The sequence below is a fragment of the Lissotriton vulgaris genome, chromosome 3_1 (assembly GCF_964263255.1).
Source record: "Lissotriton vulgaris chromosome 3_1, aLisVul1.2, whole genome shotgun sequence".
Taxonomy (NCBI): domain Eukaryota; kingdom Metazoa; phylum Chordata; class Amphibia; order Caudata; family Salamandridae; genus Lissotriton; species Lissotriton vulgaris.
The window spans coordinates 1341232110-1341253814 of NC_141689.1; the positions used below are offsets into that span (position 1 = coordinate 1341232110).

General features: G+C 44.8%; 1 protein-coding gene across 1 annotated transcript in view; it reads left to right on the forward strand.

Moving 5' to 3' along the window:
* MRPL1 (mitochondrial ribosomal protein L1) overlaps positions 1 to 21705 on the forward strand; it is a 641951-nt gene that overhangs the window by 280149 nt on the left and 340097 nt on the right. The window contains exon 4 of the mRNA XM_086961813.1: positions 7614 to 7697. Coding sequence (XP_086817939.1) covers positions 7614 to 7697 — 84 coding nt within the window. The remainder of the gene's footprint in view (positions 1 to 7613; positions 7698 to 21705) is intronic.

Here is a 21705-nt window from a genome sequence, read left to right on the forward strand (position 1 = left end):
TGTACTAACGTACCCAGCTCCCCACACACTCTCCTGCGGTCGCGACTGTCCGCCCGCCCGATCCGAACTAGGCCAGGACCTGTTACATATATCCTGTGCAGTATTTTAAGTTGTACTAGTCTCAACCTGGCCGGGATTGCTACTACTCGTGGGGAGAATACCGCCTCTTGCCAGTCCTCATCATCGATTTCTAGATCTTCCCCGGTCCACTGCCCTCTGAGGGCCTGTAACGGATCCTCCATATTGTTTATTAATTTCCGGTATATTAAGGAGATGGTCTTCTCTGGGAAGTGCCCGTCTAGGACTCTATCCTCCAGGGGGAGGTCTCCGGAAGCGTTGCGCCACTGGGTATACGAGTAAGCAGGGCATGACGGACCTGAAGGTAACGATAATACTCTGTGTTTGTCAATTCATATTGGGATTTAAGTGACGCAAATAATTTCACCACTCCCTCCCACAGATGTCTATGATTCGGGAGATCCCTATAAGATCCCATTTATCAAAACCCTTGGATTTCCAGAGGCTCCCCCGTTTCTCCGAGTTCCACAGTGGTGTGGGTAGCGTGAGTCTCCTTTCCCATTTTAATTGTTTGGAGACGGTGTGCCATACTTGGACGGCGTGTGCAGTCGGTCCAGTCAGCGGGTATCTATGAGGTTTAGCGTATAACACTCTAGTATAGTCACCTCCACGGAGCTGCCATCTATCCATGGCGTATCCGGGATCACCCGGAGGTCCATAGATCCCGTGGTTGATAGCTGCCAGTTGAGACGCCCAGTAGTATTTCTTCACGTCTGGGAGACTAATGCCACTGTCATACCAATTAAGAGTCAATTTAGAAAATGCTATTCGAGGTATACCCTCCAATAAAAGCTGTCTCTGGAGACTCTCAAGTTCTTTAAAGTAGGAGCGGGGACCGGATCCATTGTGTTTTGGAGTGCGTATAGAAAGCGAGGCAAGGCCATCATTTTGAAATGGACCGCCCTGCCCAACATGGAATGGGGAAGAGACTTCCAATGTGCTACGTCAGTCTTAAGTCTCTGCATGGGCGGGTCCAAGTTACGGGCATAACGGAGCTTCAGATCTAGCGTCACAAAGATTCTGAGATAACGGAATCCATCAGATACAATCGGGATCGGGCAACCACGTGGTATCACCGCCGGTTCTCCCCTAAGGACATAGACCACTGATTTAAGCCAGTTCACAGTAAATCCAGAGTACCTGCAGAATATGGCCAGTACATCTAGGAGGCAGATCAATGAACCTCTAGGATTTGTAAGGTACAGAAGATCGTAATCTGCGTAGAGACATATCTTGTCCTCCCAGTCCAGAGACCACCTCAATCCGCGGATTGATCGATCTTGCCTGATCCAAGCATCTAAGGGCTCCACTGCCAAAGCAAAGAGGAGCGGGGACAAGGGGCAACCCTGCCTGGTGCCCCTACTAAGCTGGAAGTCTGAGGACTTGCGATTATTTACCACTACCTGGGCCATCGGGTCGGAGTATAGGAGACGAACCCATCCGATGTATTCCTGTCCAAAGCCCAATTTGGCCAACACCGCAGACAGATAGGGCCACTCCACCATAACAAACGCCATTGTGGCGTCCAATGATCCTACAATTGCCGGCTCCAGTATGGTAGATGCTCCACTCAACACTCCATATAAGCGGCGTAGGTTCAGGGCTGTATTGCGATGCGGCATGAAACCCGACTGATCCGGGTGAACCAGAGTGGTAATCACTTCATTCAGACGCGTCGCAAACAATTTGGCGAGAACCTTAGGCTCCACATTCAGGAGTGATATTGGCCGATAGGAGGTACAATTATTTCTTGCCTTCCTTGTGTATGACAACTATGTTGGCCACTCGTTGGTCGTAAGGGAGCAGACCTTTTTTTCTGGTCTATGTCATGATAGCTCGGAAATGGGGAGCAAGTCTATTGGAGTTCAGTTTATACAATTCAATGGGAATACCATTCGGCCCTGTTGCTTTGCCTGAGTTCAAACCACGGATAGCGTGCGCCACTTTTAGATTCGGTCAGAGGGGTATCTAAATAGTTCCTATTTTTGTCTGAGAGCGTGGGAAGTATTATGTCTCCTAACATTTCCGCATTGTCATCCTCCGTAAACCTACCGGTCGTACTATATACTGTACGGTAGTGGTTGGCAAATGCGTCGGCTATGTCCTGTGGGTCCGTTTTAGGACTGGAATCATGCCCTAAAACCTCAGGCACCAGTCTTGATGCCCAGTCACATCTATCTAGCCACGCTATCAGTTTTCCTGCTTTGTCTCCAAGCTCATTTTTCCTGCCTTGGACCGCTCTACTCTGCGCCCTGGCTCTATCTCTAATGATGCTATGAAACTCATCGTGTCTCCATCTAAGAAGATGAAGGCCTTCAGGGGAAACCGCTCGGGCCAGCCCCTCTTCTGTTTTCAGTATATCTTCTTCTGCTCTTTCAAGGTGAGCTAGTCTCTGCTTCTTTTTCCCGGCTATTAGGGAGATAGTTTCACTTCGAATAACGGTCTTGTACACTTCCCAGACAGTCTGCGTGGAATCTACAGAGTCCTTGTTTTCTTGAAGGTAGTGCTCTGTGGCCTTGACCACCTCTTTCCAAATGTGCGGATCTTTCAAGTACCATGGATTGATGGGGGCAATTCTACCAGTGCTCACATAGTCCCACTCTAGTTTCAGCCACACCGGGGAGTGATCTGAAACACCCCATCCCAGATGACGTATTTCTCGGATAGCATGGGTCTGTGCTGCCAGGACAAGAACATAATCTATTCTGGATAAACTGTGATGTGCCCCCCCCCCCTTATGTGTGTGAATTGTTTCATATCTGGGTTATGCACCCTCCATCTATCCACTAGCCCCATTGTGTCTACAAACATGGGGAGCCACCTCTGAGCAGGTGTGATTACACGAGGGGGATGACGATCTAGTTCCTCGGACATGACGGCGTTAAAATCACCCCCCAATACCAGGACTCCTAACGGTAGTGTGAGGAAGATCGTGCCAAGGTCTCTGAACGTTTCTGTCTGCAGTCCGGGTGGGACATATATCGAGACAAATGTGGCCGTCTTCCCTTCCCATTGGCCTGAGACCCCTACATATCTGCCTCTTTCCACGCGACCCTGAGGTAAATCCCACGTATATTACCAGTTTATACCCTCCTCTGTGCAAGGCCATACATTTATTCCCTATCAGGTGAGTTTCTTGCAAAAGGATCAATTCCGGTGCATGCCTCCTGATAAAATGATTGACCATTCCTCGCTTTATTTTGTCCCCAAGCCTGTTTACATTCCAACTAATCACCTTATCCCGATCTCTGTTTATTGTTTGACATCTCATTCCTGTGAAATTATCGTAGCACTGCATTGGTCCTGATGGTGTCTCAGAAATCAAAATTGTTAACAATAAAATTCCAACATTGAAAAATAATCCAACCCCCTCCCAACTCCCCACCCACCCTGCACCCCTGCTCTTGGCTTTTGCTCATCCCAAACTGTTGCCCTACACACTAAAACTAATGATTAACTAAAAGTAGTTGAGAGGAGGAAGCCACCCCCCCCCCGAACCCGTACCATCTCAAACAGTTTGTCCTCTGGAGCTCGGATTACTCTGTACAAAGTCATTGTAACCCAGGAGAAAGTCTAATGTCTTATCATGGGGCCGATGCCCCTGCACCTGACAATGTTCGAGCAAACCATGAGTGTGGATGCCGGATCTCAATCTTGTTCTTGCACTACTTGTTGTTCACCTCTAACCCGTGATCTGGACTCCCCAGGGGGCCGGCTGTAGAGCCAGTCAGACGCCACTTCAGGATTATCGAAGAACCACGCTCCTCCTCCACTTCCTCACGTAGACGCGCCGGGAACATCATAGAGTACCTTATTCCTTTGTCACTGAGTTTCTTCTTGACCGCCAGGAAGTTCCTCTGCTATTTCTGCACCAACTGCGTGAAGTCAGGAAAGAAAGAAAGGGTGGCATTTTCATAACGCAAGGGGGCCTCCAAACGTGCTTCCTGCAGGATAGCGTCTCTGTTCCTAAAGTTCAGGATTCTTACAATCATCTGTCTCGGGGGTGCACCGGGCTATGGCCGCCCGCCCGGAACCCTGTGCGCCCGTTTGATGATGAAGAAGTTACTAAGTCCCTTGGGTTTAAGGTGCTTTAGGACCAAGTCTTCCACGAACAGGTCAGGGGCCGGGCCTTCTGACTTTTCAGCCACTCCCAAAATGCGGATATTATTGCGCCTAGCTCTTCCTTTATTTTCATCCAGCTTACGCCGAGTCATTTCATAGGAGGACTTAAGATCCCACACTTTCTGTTGAATCTGTTCCACATCGTCAGTCAGACTGGCCCTCTTCATGTCTAAGTATTTGACCTTTTCGTTGACTTTGGTGAGGTCTGCTCGTATTAGGGTCACTTCTATGGAAACCGTATCAATCTTCTGTTCCAGCGACTCAATTTTTTTCCCAAGGGATGACTTGACCCCATCTATAGCCGCCATGATATCATGCAAGGTTAGATCCGATGCGGGGCTCGTGGCATCCCCCCCTCACATGGCGGCGAGTCTGCAATCCGTCGGTGATCCCCTGGGGAGAGTGTATCGATCCAATTTATTGGTTTGGACTTGTCTCAAACCCTTAGTGGACCTAGGCAGGTGCTTCTCAGAGTCCAGCTTGGTCGCCATTTATGTAATAGCGTGGTATGCAATCGAGCGGCGTTTCCACAGAGATCTTGTCGCCGAAGGCACAGATCTATGGGAGCCGTCCATGTGTTCACTAGGCCACCGGGAATATAGAATCTGGGAATCCCAGGGGGGACAACACTCAAGCGGCAGTCCTAGCACCAGGCGGGTGTGTCCAGTGCGCAGTTCAGTGCGCCTGTTACTGGCTTGGATGTGTTGTCACAGTTTGCCCCAAATCGGCCCCTAGTATGCTGACTTTATTGCTGCAATAGGACACTGGCCAGGGGGAGTAGATGCATCCCTGGAACAGTCCTGCAAACCTCCACCAGCACGGTCTCACTTCAATCTCCCACGGCTCCTGTGGGTTCATGTGATACTCCTAGGCACTCCCAACTGTGGATCCTCTCATGCGCGTTGATATGGCAGGCACAGGACAGCCAAGGGCGGCTCTGCAGGTGCAGCATCGCCAACCACAGGTCAAACAATATCTGCCCCCTCCGAGTATTGTGAGAGGGGGGGCCCCCGGAAAAAAGCCGCACTCACTCACCCCCCTTCAGGCGTGTCTTCCGCCGCTCGAGCCCCGAGGCGCTCACCGCAGCAGCTGCGCCCCTGGGTCTTAATCTTCACTCAGGGGGTGGGGGAGTGCGAGTTCCAGGAAGGGGAAGGCCTCCGGTGAGGATCACCTCTCGATTTGTTTACCGCTGGACGCCGCCAGAGGCTTTGGCTGCGACTCTCTCCGGTGACTACGGGGGGGATCGGTGACTTCTGATCCAACACTCCTGTTGTTGTTTAATTCAGGGCCGGCCACCAAATCACTCCAGTCCCGGGCCCGAAGCCCAACAGGCCTCAAAAGATGGAGCCCGAAACTCCCATTCACGGCATCGCTGGAGGGCCAGGATTGCAGCCGGTCGATCCACTCCTGTTCCTCCTCCGATTCCCGAGCTTTCCGGGCAGGATCAATGGCAGGATTTTGGGGTCAAGGGATAGCGGCGGCAGAGCCGAGGACTCACACGGCCATCTTGGTCGGGTGCGTGGCTCCTCCAAATTGATGAAATTCTTGATTTTATATGAAAATTGTTTATAGGAAGTGTTTTATTATTGTGAAACAAATTTTAATACCAGCTGCATTTGAACTCAATCCGTTAACAAGCCTAGATGATTCTATAGGTTTAGCAGCACCATGGCACTTTACCAAGAATTATACCTATCAGTGGCTTAGATGAAAATAGAAAATAACACAACAGCATTTTACAAACAGGTAGCTTGATAGTGCAATATTATATAAAATCTAGGAAGGGCCAGACCAAGTTGCGACACTATCGCACAAAATGTGGCATCACTGACAGCAACCTTAATCACAATATAATTGTTTGATGATTTTATTGTATCAACCTTAACTGCAATATGACTTTTTGATGATGTATTTATCTACCATAGATTATGTATTAACTGCACTATGGCACTTTATTAGTAAATATTAATGAACATGAAGCTTGATGGTTCAAGTTTCACTAAATACTTAGGATGCCCTGGACTTCATCGCTACTACAATTTAAAAAAACGAAAAAATGTTCATAATTGTGTATTCGATTTCTTTAAAATTTAATGTGTAATTTATGTAGTTTTGTGTAGGTGTCAATATTATTATGGTTTTTATTGACATAATACAATAAATTTTGATCATTGCCTGTAAAAAGCACAAATGCATGAGGTGCCCCATACCTTGCAGAACACCTATACAACGTGTCTATAAAAGTTCAAAACGTTCCTATTTACAAATGTGGGCCACTTTTTTAGCTATCTGATTCGCTTACAGGAGCCACATTTATTTTGGTGCCTGGTCCTATTTTCTGCCTCAGTATGACAAGGGAATCTCTCTCAGCCGAAGATCTTTTTTTTAAATGTATGTCATGGTACTGTGTACTTGGAAGTGTTGGATGGGGGGGGGGCACAAAAGTCTTATACATGTCAAATGAAATCTCTAATTTTATTTTGTCTGTTAAGTGAGGGAAATATTTTTTTTTTTCAAAACAGATTTTATTTGGTATTTCCTTTAGCATTTTGGCGTGAGGCCTACATATATTTATAAGAAAGCATCTTTTCACGTTTCGTATAATACCTGCGAACATGCAGGACAATCAACAATAACAATATGCAGACAAATCCAGAGTCAGCCAAACAAAACCCCAGGAGAGACATCAGGGAGATAGCGAAGACCAGCGTGGAATCAAGGGGAACAATGTACATGTACCTACTGAAGTATGCCATTCAAGGGTCCACTGGTGGTAAGTGCGGAAGCTCAATCCCACAGTACGATGCCCAGCGGGTCCAAATTTTACAGTGCTTCTGGGGGCAGCCACGTGCCAAAAACACAGCTATTTCCGCACCCTTGCATCTATCTAGCTCAGCCTTCCACTTGCCCAGAGTCTGGGGCGACGTCCCTTTCCATAACTGTGCTATATCACGTTTAGCAATGGTGAGGGCCTGGAAGAGTAGTTTGAAGTTTATTGGTTTATATAGGAATCACCCATGAGGGTATCTCGGCGCTGTGGACGGTGAGGAACATCTTAGACAAGGGGAAGATTAGAAGAGGTGGGTTTTTAGGGTTTTAGTAGGTGCTGCTTATATATATTGCCCCCAATCCCGTACGTGCTATGCAGAAGAAATAAAAGTATGTCATGTGGGAGCTCCCATGCCAACACAGTGCTGAGGCACGAGGAAACCCTGCACCAGAAGGGCTGTAAGGTGGAACACTCCCAAACTGTATGGTGGAATGTCCCTAATTCTTGGTCGCACCGCAAGCATGTAGGGGATTGAATTGTGCCCATTGCCCAAAGTCTAGTTCGGGTGTAATACACGCGATGCAGGTATTGAAAGATTTGTTATGTCTAATTATTGACTAGTTTCTCCTTTTATGTCCTGCAGAAAAAAGTGGAGCCTTTCGTCAGCATCCTACATCTGCCCTACCGTTTCACAACGGAGGCAAACAAGGTCTTGGTGTTTACTGAGGTGAGTGCAAAACTAGATATTCGTTATTGTTACTTATTGAATACCACTGCAGATGAAAGATACGGAACGAACTAGTGAATTGTTAAAAATAAACTTATTAGCAATCTTAGAAACAGCTCTAGAAAACCAGATTCCCACACTCTATTATTTTGATTCATGTGTTTTTATTTTAAGCTCTTGTTCTGTATACGTTGCCTTTTCTCCTACATGCTAGTTTTTGGTTGTGGGTAGCCCGATCCAAGCCTCAATGTGAAGAGAATTGGGGTGGGCATGCATCAATTCCCAGATTATTGAGAAATGAAATCTTTTTTTCTTTTTTACTCTATTGAAACAGTGCTCGACATACAGAGTCTGCTTGTACTTACAATGCACACTTCGAGAAAGAATCCACATTTTCAGGCCAACACATAGGAAACGCCACATCACATCCAACAGCCACCCACTGGTTAGGAATCCCAGAATGCACACCAGGCTCCCCACACCTTTCCCCACATCTTGGAGCAGCCCTGACTTCAGTAAACCACAAATTATGCCCTTTGACACCAGCCAAGATCAGATTCCCAGTCTCAAAGAAGTGAAATCTTGTGTCATTATTTTTGTTGATTAGGTTCAGTGTGCTTGTCCTTTTTCTAAGAATCATTTGCAGTACTCTCACTGTCTTCATTAGAGTTGAGTGCATGTGTGACATTGTCTGGCAGTGGATGATATGTCCATTTTTACTAGACAGATTCACTACTAAAGACAAACTGTCGAAGGTTATACAACACCTCAAACCTACCAATTGCAACTTCGAAATTCTTTCTGTAAACATCATCAAGGCAAAATTCCACCACTTGGAAGCAGCTTGTCGCTCACTGATCAATGCCTCATTCACAAGTGGAATCTTTCCAAGACTGCTAAAATGTGGTCAACTTACTGTAATATTTACAAGATTGAACCTCATTTCCGATTTTAGACGTGTTCCCAATGTACATTGGTTTGGGAAATCAATTAAAGTGTATTTCCAATCAAATTTCAGTATCAATGAAGTACATCTGTTAGTGGACTATCTGTTTAGTTTATGCTCTACCAGTGGCATCGTAAATGGACTTTCCCAAAATATTGCTCAATGTGCACCGCATGCAAGATAAGGGGTAATCTTGTTGTACTCTTGATCTCTCAGCAGCCCTTGACACATTTGTTCTTTGCAGGCAAATATCTAGCTTGGGACACTGCAGAAGCTTTTGTTGGCAAGTTCTGAGTTTGTTTACTTTTATAATCTATAGATAACCAGTGAAGAAGACTGGATTGTGAGTCATTTGGTTCACTTTTGGAAGGGGATGGAAGTGTCCATTCAATAGTGCACGGAGGGAAAAGACCTCCGCCCAAAAACATCATCCATCAGCAGTCACCTTCTCAAGCCTTGTGAAGCTTCTTCAACCCTCACCGCCTGGCAGCTTACTACTGCTCTTCTCTTTTTATCACCCACTAAGTACCGAAAGAAATTTGACTCTAATTTGTGACAGGCTCAAGGTAAAATTATTTCCTACCTACCGCTGTGAAATCTGTGGATTTTGCACTTCACTCAACTCTTTCTCACCCTGCACGATATCATATGAAGAAAGTGGCCAGCATTCACCTTGGCCCTCGTTAAAACATCAACTTTCTACTCTTCCATGCCCAACTGAATTGATGGCCATACTATAGTTCTCTCTAGCTTGGGCTTTGGCAACACCATAAAGCTGGTGTCCCGAAATCCTTAATTTCTCCTCTTCATGCTGTCATTCAATCCACTGCCATGCTCCACAGGATAATTTGAACAAATATGGTTCTCCAAAATGTACATGGGATACCTATCTTAGGATCAGATTTTAAATGTGCTGCCTCGCACAGAAAGCTATTTATCCAAATAAAAAAACTCCCTAACATAATTACTCGCTACCTCAGGTGTAAAAAAGTGGCCTCAACAGCAGGAACTCCAAAACGCTAACATTAAAAAATCTTCCAAGCCCAAAACCAGGCAATAATTGTTGCTGCTGCAGACCTCTGCATCTTATACCAGTCCACCTAAAAACCTTTCCTGCTAGTCTCAATTTAATAAAACATTTTTAAAAACACATCTTTTTTTAAAGTTCCTACATTAGCTTATAATTCCAGTGTACCTGGCCATACCTCCCTGCTTATATTATTGTTCTTTGCTGTATCCATATTTTTAGAAAAAGGGGACCCTACAAATACAATATGCTTGCTAGTCGCAGGGAAAAAGCTATATGTGTAAAGTAAACAATAGCAAGCTTCCAATTACGCATAGGGTTGTTATTGTTATATTGGATTTATATCGCGCCAATCACCTACAGGTCTCTAGGCGCTCGGAAATCGATGGAATTCATACAATAACTACATACAACACAGAGAGATAATGCAGCAGCTAACCTACACTATACCCAAAACCCTTCCAAACAGCAATGTCTTTAAAGATTTTCTAAATCGCAGGAGATTCACCTCTCTGCGTAGCCACTCAGGTAGCTTATTCCAGAGCTGAGGGACCAACACAGAGAAGGCTCTCCCTCCCTTGTTTACCAGTTTGCACCGAGGGCAGATCAGCAACTGAGATTCAGAAGATCTGAGTTAAAAAATAAAGAAAAAAAGGGTTAAAAATCCTAGGCATTGTTAAACATGTAGGTGTAACCACATGGTGTGCTACTATGAACGACTGACTGAGACATCAACTTGTTTCTTGGTATAAAAATATTATATAAAACTTCTGTATGCTACCTCTCTTCTCTCTCTACCTTAATACCTTTCATGTCCCCTTTCACCCTTTCCCTTCCTCTTACTGGGACAGTGGATAGGGGGAACAGCCAAACATACGAATTGTACCACAACCAACATGGCCAGTTTGGGCTACTACCCTGTAACAACAAAGCGATGCCTAGTACATGTTATGTTGTAAAAAAATATTCAATAAAAATATACGTAAACATTTTTTTTTATTTCGTTTTTAAATCTCTTTTGTTTTAGTATTTATTCTTAATCAGTTGTGTTAATATACATATATACAGGATGAATAAACAAACATATATACATAAAAAGGGAAAATCAATCCAAATAATACAAACAATAATTGTTACTTTCGCAAAAACTTGACAGATTTGATGAAGGCTAGCGGTAGATAACAGCTACGCACGTTTTGGCACTTCTGCCTTAGTCAGGGAACCGTCTCTAGCGAAAAACTGTATAGGGCACAGAACATTATTTTATGGTTACACCTTTCCAATATATATACAAGTTGTATGTACGATTGTGCACAAACTATAGCCTAGAATATTAATTTGACCTCTCATTAATACATATAATTCAATACAGATGATTTTATCAAAGATTGGCAATGAACATGTGTAAATAATAATAAATAAGAAACATACATACACACACACACATATATATATATACACACACACACACACACACCCACACTCAAATTAAATTAATATATTATTTGATACATTCTTTGTCCAGTTTCCCAAACAATGGAAATAGCTCATGGCCACTCCATCCATAGCGTAAAGAAAAGTAGAAATTACAGAATTGAAAGGAAAAATAATAAACCTTTTTAGTATAGTGAGATGTAAAACATAATAGAGTCTGAGTTAGATAAAGTAAAAGAATTGAAAATGAATACACTATAAGGCCCAAATTATAAAATTAACAAGGAAAATGTTATTTATTGATGTTATTATATCATTGCCTCTGGAGACCTCTAGTATTAGTTATTAATGTCGTTATATTTTTGCCTCTAGGGTTATTGATGTTGTTATAAGTTTGCCTCTAGAGGACACTGGTATGGGCGGGATCTGAACATAATAATAATAATAATAAAACATTTATAAAGCGCCTAGCTGCACAAACTGTGTGTCCCTGCGCTGACTGTTAACATAATACAGAAATCCAGAGGCGCTGTGGTAATGGAGCTCAAAGTGGGATTAGATGTTCGGGAACAGATACGTTTTTAGTTTTGTCCTAAATCTCAGTTCGGATGGCTCCATCCGCAGGTGGAGCGGGAGCGCATTCCAGTGTTTGGAGGCTAAATATCTAAAGGATTTTCCTCCCATTTTGGCTCTAGTGATTCGGGGAAGTTTGAATAGCATCATGCCAGATGATCTTAAATTCCTGGTCGGGCGATGTATAGTAAGGAGATTTTTTAGGTATTCGGGACCTTTGTCCTGAGCGATGCGGTGGGCATAGCAAAGGGTCTTAAACTTAATCCTCTCCTTAACTGGGAGCCAATGGAGTCTGGACAGGGCAGCTTTAGCAGAGGTTCTTCTTGGGAGTCCGAGCATTCTGCACGCATTGTAATTGGTGTAGGCCCTTCTGGCTGAGCCCAATCAGGAGGGCATTCCCATAGTCCAAATTGGGTGTCACCAGTGCATGGACTATGGTTTTTCTGGCTTCGGTGGGAAGAAGATCTAACACCTTTTGAAGAACTTTTAATATGCCAAAGCACCTTCCCGTTACCTTGTTGACTTGGTTCTTGCCAGAGAGGTCGGAGTCCAGCATAACGCCTAAGTTTCTAACCGCCTCTGTAGGGGTAGGCAAATTACCCAGTTCGCTAGGCCACCATGCATGAGACCACACAGAAGTGGCTCTCCCGACCACCAGTAGTTCGGTCTTATCGCCATTGAGACGGAGACAGTTGTTGTTCATCCAGGCCGCTACTGCCGACATACAGTCTGAGAAATTGGTGGCATATTCTCTTCGGTCAGGGGTTAGCTTAAACACCAGCTGGGTGTCGTCAGCGTAGCTAACAATGCCCACCCCAAAGTCCTCTACAATGTGTGCCAGGGGTTCCATGTAGATGTTAAATAACGTAGGGCTAAGGCTAGAGCCCTGTGGAACCCCGTGGCTCACCTTCCGAGGAGAAGATCTGAAGGGTGGGCAGTGTAGCCGGAAACTTCTGTCGGTCAGAAAGGAGCGTAGCCAAGCAAGTGCTGGGCCCATTACTCCCTTATCAGAGAGACGAGACGGCAGCGTTGAGTGCAGCACGGTGTCAAATGCTGCACTGAGGTCCAATAGGACCAACGCCGCTGTCTCCCCCTCGTCCACCATCTGCCGAATGCATTCAGTCGAATATAGAACTGCCGATTCAGTCGAGTAGCCTGATCTAAATCCTGACTGGGAGGGATGAAGGAGAGCTTCTTTCTCCAAAAACTCCATGAGTTGTTTATTAGCTACTTTTTCTATAATTTTAGCACAGAAAGGGAGAAGGGAGATTGGGCGGAGATTTTGGAACTGAGAAATATGAAAATTAGTCTTTTACTTTAATGGCATGACTTGGGCAGTTTTCCATACTTCTGGAACATATCAATCCTGGAATGATAAGGTGATCATGTGACTAATGTGATCAATTAATGTGCTTTCCATAACTCCCTTACACCGATCCGGTGGACAGGCGTCGGTGGGGGAGCCGGACTGTATGCCGTTAATGATTTCCAACAAATCCTGTTTGTCAGGGGTTTTAAAACTGGTAAGTGGGGATTTGTATGTTAGAGTGGATCTGGTGTCCGCGTTGGTGTTTATGGGAGTTATATTACTTACAAAGGTGGAATGAATTCTATCCACCTTCTCTACAAAGAAGTCAGCAATTTGCTCACATATCTCAGCAGAGTATGTATCTTGAGCATCTAGTCGTGAGGGAATTGTGAGTTCTTTATAGATACTAAACAAGTCTCTCGTGGGATTGTTTGCTTGCTCAATTCTATTTTTATAATGGATACTTTTCTCCGCTCTGACCAGTTTCTGGTACTTTTTTAGTTCCATTTTGTAACTCGCTTTGAGTTCAGGTGCATAGCTTTTTCTCCATTTTCGCTCCGTAGATTTGCATTGAGCCTTTGCTGTTCTAAGTTTCTCCGAAAACCATGGAGCAGTTCTGGATTGTCTTGCTGGAGGTTTGGCTGTCCAAGGAGCAATCTTATCTAATGCTTTCGACATCCATAATTCATAGTTGTTCCAAACCTCCTGTAAGGTGTTACCTATTGTTGGGGGATGTTCTGATAAAATGTTATTAAAAAGTTCAGGAGTGAATTTCTTCCAATTACGACGTTTCTGAGGGGGATGCTTTATGGATATAGTTCCTATAGGTTCTATTAGTATCTCAAACAGCACAATGCTGTGGTCAGACCAGATCAGTGGAATAGGGGGTAAGATGTTAATGCCTTCCCAATTCGCAAAAATGGGGTCTAGAAGATGGCCCTGCTGGTGTGTGGGGGTTGGAGAGAGAAGCTTTATATCTACAGAGTTTAGTGCGGCAGCTACAAGTTGTGCCTCGCTGGAGTTAGTATCTTCAAAATGAAGATTTAGGTCGCCTAAAATAATTAGATTTTTATATCTAATTGCTAGCTGGGTTGCCGACTCAATGAGTTGGCTGCAGAAAGGCGCCGCGGCTCCCGGGGGTCGATATATCAGTAAACCAGTAATCGCATTTGTCGGTTCTATTTTTATTGTAAATATGCCACATTCACTGTTAGTTATGGAATATTTCATTAGAGTGCATTCTAGCTCTGATTTATAGATTAGTGCTAGCCCTCCTCCACGTTGTTTTTGTCTGTCAATTCTCAGTAGGCTATAACTGGGGTGTATTGCGCCCAGAATGTCAGGGGAGGACAACTCTTCTAGCCATGTCTCGGTGAGAAACATGGCATCCAGCTCTTTATTTATCAATAGGTCGTGGATCTCCATTTTATGTTTAGTCAAAGACCTACAGTTTAACAATATCATCTTAAAGTTAGCTACCTTTTTTGGTATTTTATTTATCGTGGGAAGTACTTGGTTGCATATTTTACAAAGGGGGGGGCATATAATCTGGTTCTAGGGTATGTAAGCAGCTTTGAGTCGGCTTCTTACCGATTGTGAGGAGATCAGCTTTGGAATAATATATTCGGGAGCTGCTGCTGCTTAGGGCATCTATTGGAACGGCGAGGCCATGGAGTCCTGCCCCCGCGCCCCGGTCGATCGCGGACGAGCGTAGACGAGCTTGCCTTAAGCGTGCCTTCAGCGCGCAATCGTCGCGCCCGCTGCGCTCGTCCGCTGCGCTTCCGGTAGGTACACATGCTTTGTAGCATTGTGGGATGGAAACAAAAGGGGCGTGGCTACGGTAGTGGGCGTGTCTCTGGCGACCGGCCAATCACGTCGGTGCAGCTGGAAGTCCCTGCCTACGTCAGCATTCAATCTGCTGGTCAGGGAAAGTGGTACAGATACGGCGATTAAAATCAGGTATTTTAGCAGTTCAGTGCAATTTTAAAAACACAATCTGTTCCCTGCTCCCGGCTGTGCCTCAAGAGCTCAAACTATAGAAACGCTGCGCTCGTGATCAGCGCGCGTTATAACAAAAAGGGGGCGTGGCTACGGTACTGGGCGTGGCTCTGTGACCGGCCAATCACGTCGGTGCAGCTGGAAGTCCCTGCCTACGTCAGCATTCAATCTGCTGGTCAGGGAAAGTGGTACAGATACGGCGATTAAAATCAGGTATTTTAGCAGTTCAGTGCAATTTTAAAAACACAATCTGTTCCCTGCTCCCGGCTGTGCCTCAAGAGCTCAAACTATAGAAACGCTGCGCTCGTGATCAGCGCGCGTTCTAACACAAAGTGGGCATGTCTCTGGCGACCGGCCAATCACGTCGGTGCAGCTGGAAGTCCCTGCCTACGTCAGCATTCAATCTGCTGGTCAGGGAAAGTGGTACAGATACGGCGATTAAAATCAGGTATTTTAGCAGTTCAGTGCAATTTTAAAAACACAATCTGTTCCCTGCTCCCGGCTGTGCCTCAAGAGCTCAAACTATAGAAACGCTGCGCTCGTGATCAGCGCGCGTTATAACACAAAGTGGGCGTGTCTCTGGCGACCGGCCAGTCACGTCGGTGCAGCTGGAAGTCCCTGCCTACGTCAGCATTCAATCTGCTGTCAGGGAAAGTGGTACAGATACGGCGATTTAAAATCAGGTATTTTAGCAGTTCAGTGCAATTTTAAAAACACAATCTGTTCCCTGCTCCCGGCTGTGCCTCAAGAGCTCAAACTTAGTTGGTAGTGCCTGGCAATATATGCAAATCTGTTGTATATGTGGATTACTAAATCGTTCTCACCTTAAGTTTTGAGTAGGGGACTAGATAATTAATGCCCTTCCGGTGCTTGAGTTGTTTGTCTAAAAACAGAGAACACCTGGATATTAATGCCTATGTCGTACATCATGTAAAAAGATTGTAAAGCTAAAAAGTCAACAGCATTACTTACTTCAAAATTATAAAGGTGTACGACCATAAACAAGTTGAAATACTGAAATAAGTCCATCTAGGAGGGACAGTCTAAGCTCCTATGGTGGTATAAAGTCTAAAACGATTACAAATTCCTCTTAGTGTGACAAGTCTTCATATTTTGTTATTATCAAAGGCATATAAATTGTTATAATCAGGACGAAGAAACTTACTGTGTGAACGTCAGAGGATACTGTTACACTAACAGACTTGGTCCTTAAGAAAGGATTGTTGAACCAAAGTTAGCGCAAATAATTGATCGGCAGGGAAAAAGTAGAAAGTCTGATAGGGTAATGTGCGATGACCCCAATGATAATTAAATCTTAAAGAAGGATGACATGAACCCCAAATCCCCATGGAGTGGTATATTTCGTTTAGTTAATTAAAAAGAGGTGCTTACTGTTTATACACGGGCTCATGCACCATATATATTCTCTCTTGCCGCAAAGAGTGTTACATCTGAAGAAAAGATGATATAAACATAGCATCAATCACCTAAATCGACAAAGTGGTATATTTCGATTGATAGGTGAAAAAAGCGTGTGGTGATTACTTTCGATCTTTAATGGAAGCTCTTTCGCAAATTAGTTATCTAGCCGCCAAAACTGATAATTTCCTTTAGCCCTTGGGTGATCCATACTAGAAACAGAACATCGGGTCTGTTAGTTAATGTAAGAATATCTGGGAAATATTTTGTATTTTTTAAGTCCCAAAGATTGCCCTGTCTGAACTAACTGCTTACCTGCAGATGACAGCAAATCGTTCCATTCTGTGGCACCCGTTCGCTAGCAATGCCTCTTTCTAACGGATCTATGTATGTCGTCCGGGATTTGGCGCGCTTTTTCAGCTTGATTGGGGGAAGAGAATAGAGAACGGACTGTGTACATAGCTTACTGGCAGAAGATATTAAGAATGGAGAACGGGCTTAGGCTGTGGTGGCTTCGAAAATTCTCAGAGAAGCCTTATTGTGAGTATCCCTCTTCCTCGCGTCACTTCATGTACTTGACATATTTCATTTTTCATAATTATGGTAGCATTTACATCCATTTGTATTAGCCATATAATTTTGGCTTTAAAACCAATTCATGTCGCCCTCAAAATTAAAGTAGGCACATATCACCTGCTAAAGTGTTTTGATAGCTTTGGACATCAGAACAATAACTGATGCAAGGACATCGTGTGGCGTCAGCCTTTCAACCTTGTCATTCTTTTGTCAGGGCTTCAGAGCCTGAAGAACAGATTCTGTAAATGGAGGACCTTTACTGTTCCCTATCCGACAAAGGAATTCTGTCACACAACCTTGTGCATGAGACAACTTGCTTATCATAATAAATTAAATTGAGCTGACTGAAGTATAACATTTAATAAGTGAAATACACCAGGGACCTGGAATGGTTTATGTAAACACACGTATAGCTTTTTTATATCTTGAATATATCCAGAAGGTGAACACCGAACAGGAAGTTCTTTGCAACAGGATCATTAAAGTAATAGATTACACATCTGTGGTAGAAAGGTCTACACATCTATCACACTCAATTTAAAAATTACAAAATCATCAGCATTAACGATGTGGAATGGATACAAATGGGAAGAATATTGAGAATGTGTTGAATTTACTCTTGCACAAGGCAAACCTTGTAGACAAATCTACAAGTTGGAAAATGTGGATCCATTCTATTCACAAGGCCTTCCTTTGAAATTGCAGGCAGTGAAACTAGAAAATGGGTACAGCAGTGGCACTTTCCAGGTATTTTAACTGCATTGTGATGCTTCCAGGGCTTTTCCCCGACCATATCCTACCTCCAATCCCACACCTGTATCGTTTCCCTGTTTATGCTGTTTCAGTTTTGGGCCTCGCCCATCATATGTTCCATCCCTGATTTCACTTGTCATACTTCAGTTTTAGATAGAGATCTGTGTAGCTTCAACACTGTGTGAAAGCAGGGAGCTCAGAGTCACTGGTCTCTCTATGGTTTACTGCATCTCAGCAGAAGACTGACACAAATGTGGTACCAGTATGGCCTAATATCAGAGAGGCAGAAATGCCATGGGTCAGTACTGTGGTCACTATGGCTGAGTCGGATGTGAACAAAGAAGGTGGGGAACACTCTGGAAGGTTCTTTGAAAGGATGTGAATTTTACTTGAGTTTGGAGAAAAGTAGAGTGCAGAAGTGAATATAATCTACCAGTTATTGGACAACTGTATCTGGGCATATTGAAGACATTCTTCCCTTAGAGATCTAGGCTAATTTCATTAGAGAAACATGTAGTTTGCATTAAAAGTCACAAATGTTTTTCCTCAGAAAAACTCCTTTGCATATCCATGGAATAAATAAGTCTGTTCATCTTAGATCTAGTTTTTGTCATACATATGTCATCTGATACACAGCAGATGTCTGGCTTTGAGACAGCCCATGTGCTTATATACAAATACATCAGAACCAGTCCGCTCAATAGGCCCGACAAGTGCTGCAAGTCCATAGTGCTACATAAGTCACATTGTAGGAGAAGGTGCTAGATATTTCACAATGCATGAAAGCAGTGTTGGATCTGTACCTTTTGCAGGGTTATCCCCAAACCCTTTGCTTTCTTCCGGTATTTTTCGGACCTTGGTTTTGCTGGTTTTAGGACTCTGGGCACTTTACCACTGCGGACCAGTGCTAAAGTGCAAGTGCTCTCTGTCTAAATTATATTGGTGATTGGTTTATCCATGATTGGCATATTTTAGTTACTAATGAGGCACTAGTCAAGTGCACCAATTGTGCTCAGGGCCTGTAAATTAAATGCTGCTAGTGGACCTGCAGCACTAATTGTGCCACCCACATGAGCGGCCCTGCATATATGTCTCAGGCCTTCAACTGCAGTGTCTATGTGTGCAGTTCTAAACTGCCATTTTGACCTGGCAAGTGCACCCACTTGCCCGGCTCAAACACTCCCTTTTATTACATGTAAGGCCCTGTAAGGTAGGCCCAAGGTTGCACCATGGACAGGGTGCAGTTTATTTAAAAGGTAGGACACATACTGTTGTGTTTTACATGTCCTAGTACTGAAATACTGCTAATTTTATTTTTCACTAGTGCAAGGGCTATTCTCCCCTAGGGTAACATGGGGTTTGCCTTGAAATATCTTTTAAGGGTCATTTCACATTGAGACAAGATAGAGATTTTCACTTTGGGGACTTTGAACTCACAATTTCAAAATGCAGCTTTTGCTAAAGTTTTTTTTAATTTGCATGTTAGAAAATGCCACTTTTAGCAAGTACTTGCTTAATCATTCTGTGCCTCTGCCTGTCTGTAGAACACACATCTGGGCTGGCTGACAGTTGGGCTCTTGTGCATTCACTCTAGCCAGTCAGACAAACTGAGCTGAGGTGTGCCTTGTATATCCTGATGCATTCCTGAGCTAGAGTAGTGGGAGGAGTTGTCACTGACACCTGAATAGGGTGGTGCTTGCCCTGACACAAAGCTGTCTCCACCCCTTCCCTGTAGTGCGCCTGGACCCAGGTCAGGGAAAGACATGGTCTTGTGCACTAGTAAGACGTTCCTTTGAAGTTTGCCTACTTCAAAGGCATAAAGGAGTATAAGTATTGGACCTCTGGCACCCCAAAATCAGAACACTTCAGGAGTTAGGGCGTTCTGCCAGGTAGTAGAGCTGGATGCTGTAGCAGGGACTGCCACTCTGCCCGTTGATTTGTGGTGCTGGCCTCCTACGTGCTGCTTCCGTCTTGGAAGTGAAAGGACTGGACGTTTCTTTCTGTATCCTTCTTCCAAAGTTCTCCAAGGGTTTGTGTGTGCTTGTCTCGTCTTTGAAGTCTCAGGGCCATCAAAGACTTCACCTGCCAGTGTCTGGCCTCTTCTGCTGACAGTCCTGACTTGCCAAGTGGTGCCAGTTCCTGGTGCCTTGGAAGTGTACCTTTGGTGATCTTAAGGGGAAATTCCACGCATGGACTCCCACTGCCTCTTTTATCAACACATTTCTGCAAAAGATCGATGCATCGCTGCTACCTGCCCCAATGCGGGATTCCCGTTTGAAGCATCGACCACGGTGTTCACCGCAGGTCCCAGCATGCCATCGCTGCCAGTCAGAAAATTCTCACGTGAGTCCCAAGCATCATGTCACCGACGTCAGTGGCATCTGCTCCGACTCACTCTGAAGCAGCACCTGCTTCGCTGCTGTGGAATAGACGAAGCCCCTCCACTGCGGCTGTGGAATCAACGCAGCCCCTGCTTCATGTCTGTGGAATAGAAGCAGCACCTGTATCGACACATCGCGTCTGGATTTTTGACGCATTGTCCCTGGCTGCCGACTCTCCATTGATACCGTCACAGCAGTAAGGAACAGACGCCACATGTCTGGAAACTGAAACATCACCTCCCCTGCCAGTTAATGAACCAACACATCACCTCCCCTACCAGTACGGAACTGATGCATCACCTCACCTGTTTTGTATGGAACCAACGCATTGCTCTGCTTTTTCAGCTTCTCACCTCCCCTCCGTCTTGCATCATCTTTGACTTTTGATGCATGAACTGTAATTTGTGCTAAAACAAAGTATCCATCTATACAGTCCCCGCAGACCCCCAGATTTGCTTGGACCGACGGAGCATACAATACGTATTTGGTACCAAGCGCAGGCCCGCCTAAAGTGTGCAGGAACTATTACACAAATGACACCGCTATGGGACTCAACGATTGGGCTGCCTACGTAGGAGCAAAGGCTTCCAAAACTGGGATAACATAGGTCTTTCTGTGGTGGGTGATCTTTGGAAGAAGGGAGAGGTGGTCGAGTTTGCGCAGCTACAAACGCAATATGGTGTGGCTCAGACTGAGCAATTTAGATACCTGCAGATCCGGCATGCGCTCCGGGCGGTCCTGCCTCGGGGTACCTCCTTGCAGGAGTCCACCCCACTAGAGGATAGACTTTTGACAGAACACATGATGAGCAGGGCGACGTCCTTGACGTACCACAAACTAGTCAACAATTTACCAGACCCTACGTCCAAATTAAAACAGACTTGGTCCCGGGACGTGGGCGACCTTGATGAGTCTGAATGGCAGGAAGCCCTGTCATCGCCCCGTGAGACAGCGATACCTTCTAGTCTCCGGTTGGTCCAACTTAAGGTGTTACATCGCACTTACTACACTAGATCAATTCTTTTCGTGATGGGAGCGGCCCCACATAAGTACTGTTTACGCAAATGTGGGGAGGAGGACACATTCTATCACACTATTTGGGACTGTACACACATTGCGGCATACTGGATTAAAATAATGCGCACAATCTCCCCAGCAATAGAAATCTCGGTTCTACCGGAACCAAGACGCTGTCAACTGAATGTATGGAAGCCAAATGACCTGAATCACCAACAACAAGATTGGGTTATGTTGAGTATGATGTTAGCGAAACGTAATATTGCTATGCTATGGGGGGGTCTGAAGCTTTGCCTACACTTCAAAAGTGGTGTAAAGATATGGATGAGGTGGCGGAGAGGGTGGTCCTTGTTCATCGTGGGTGCCCTCGAAAGTGGGAGAAAGTGTGGGGGGCCTGGAACAGGTTTAGAGGAAATATCTGTGAACCGCCGGACATTGGTGCAGACGATGTCTCCCCATAGTGGGAATGTATTGATGAGGGAGGGTTGGAAACGGGGTGTTGTGTATGGATTTGTCTTAATATTATTGAATAGTGTCAATGTATGGTGTTACTCTATCTCTTTTGATGTGTTCTC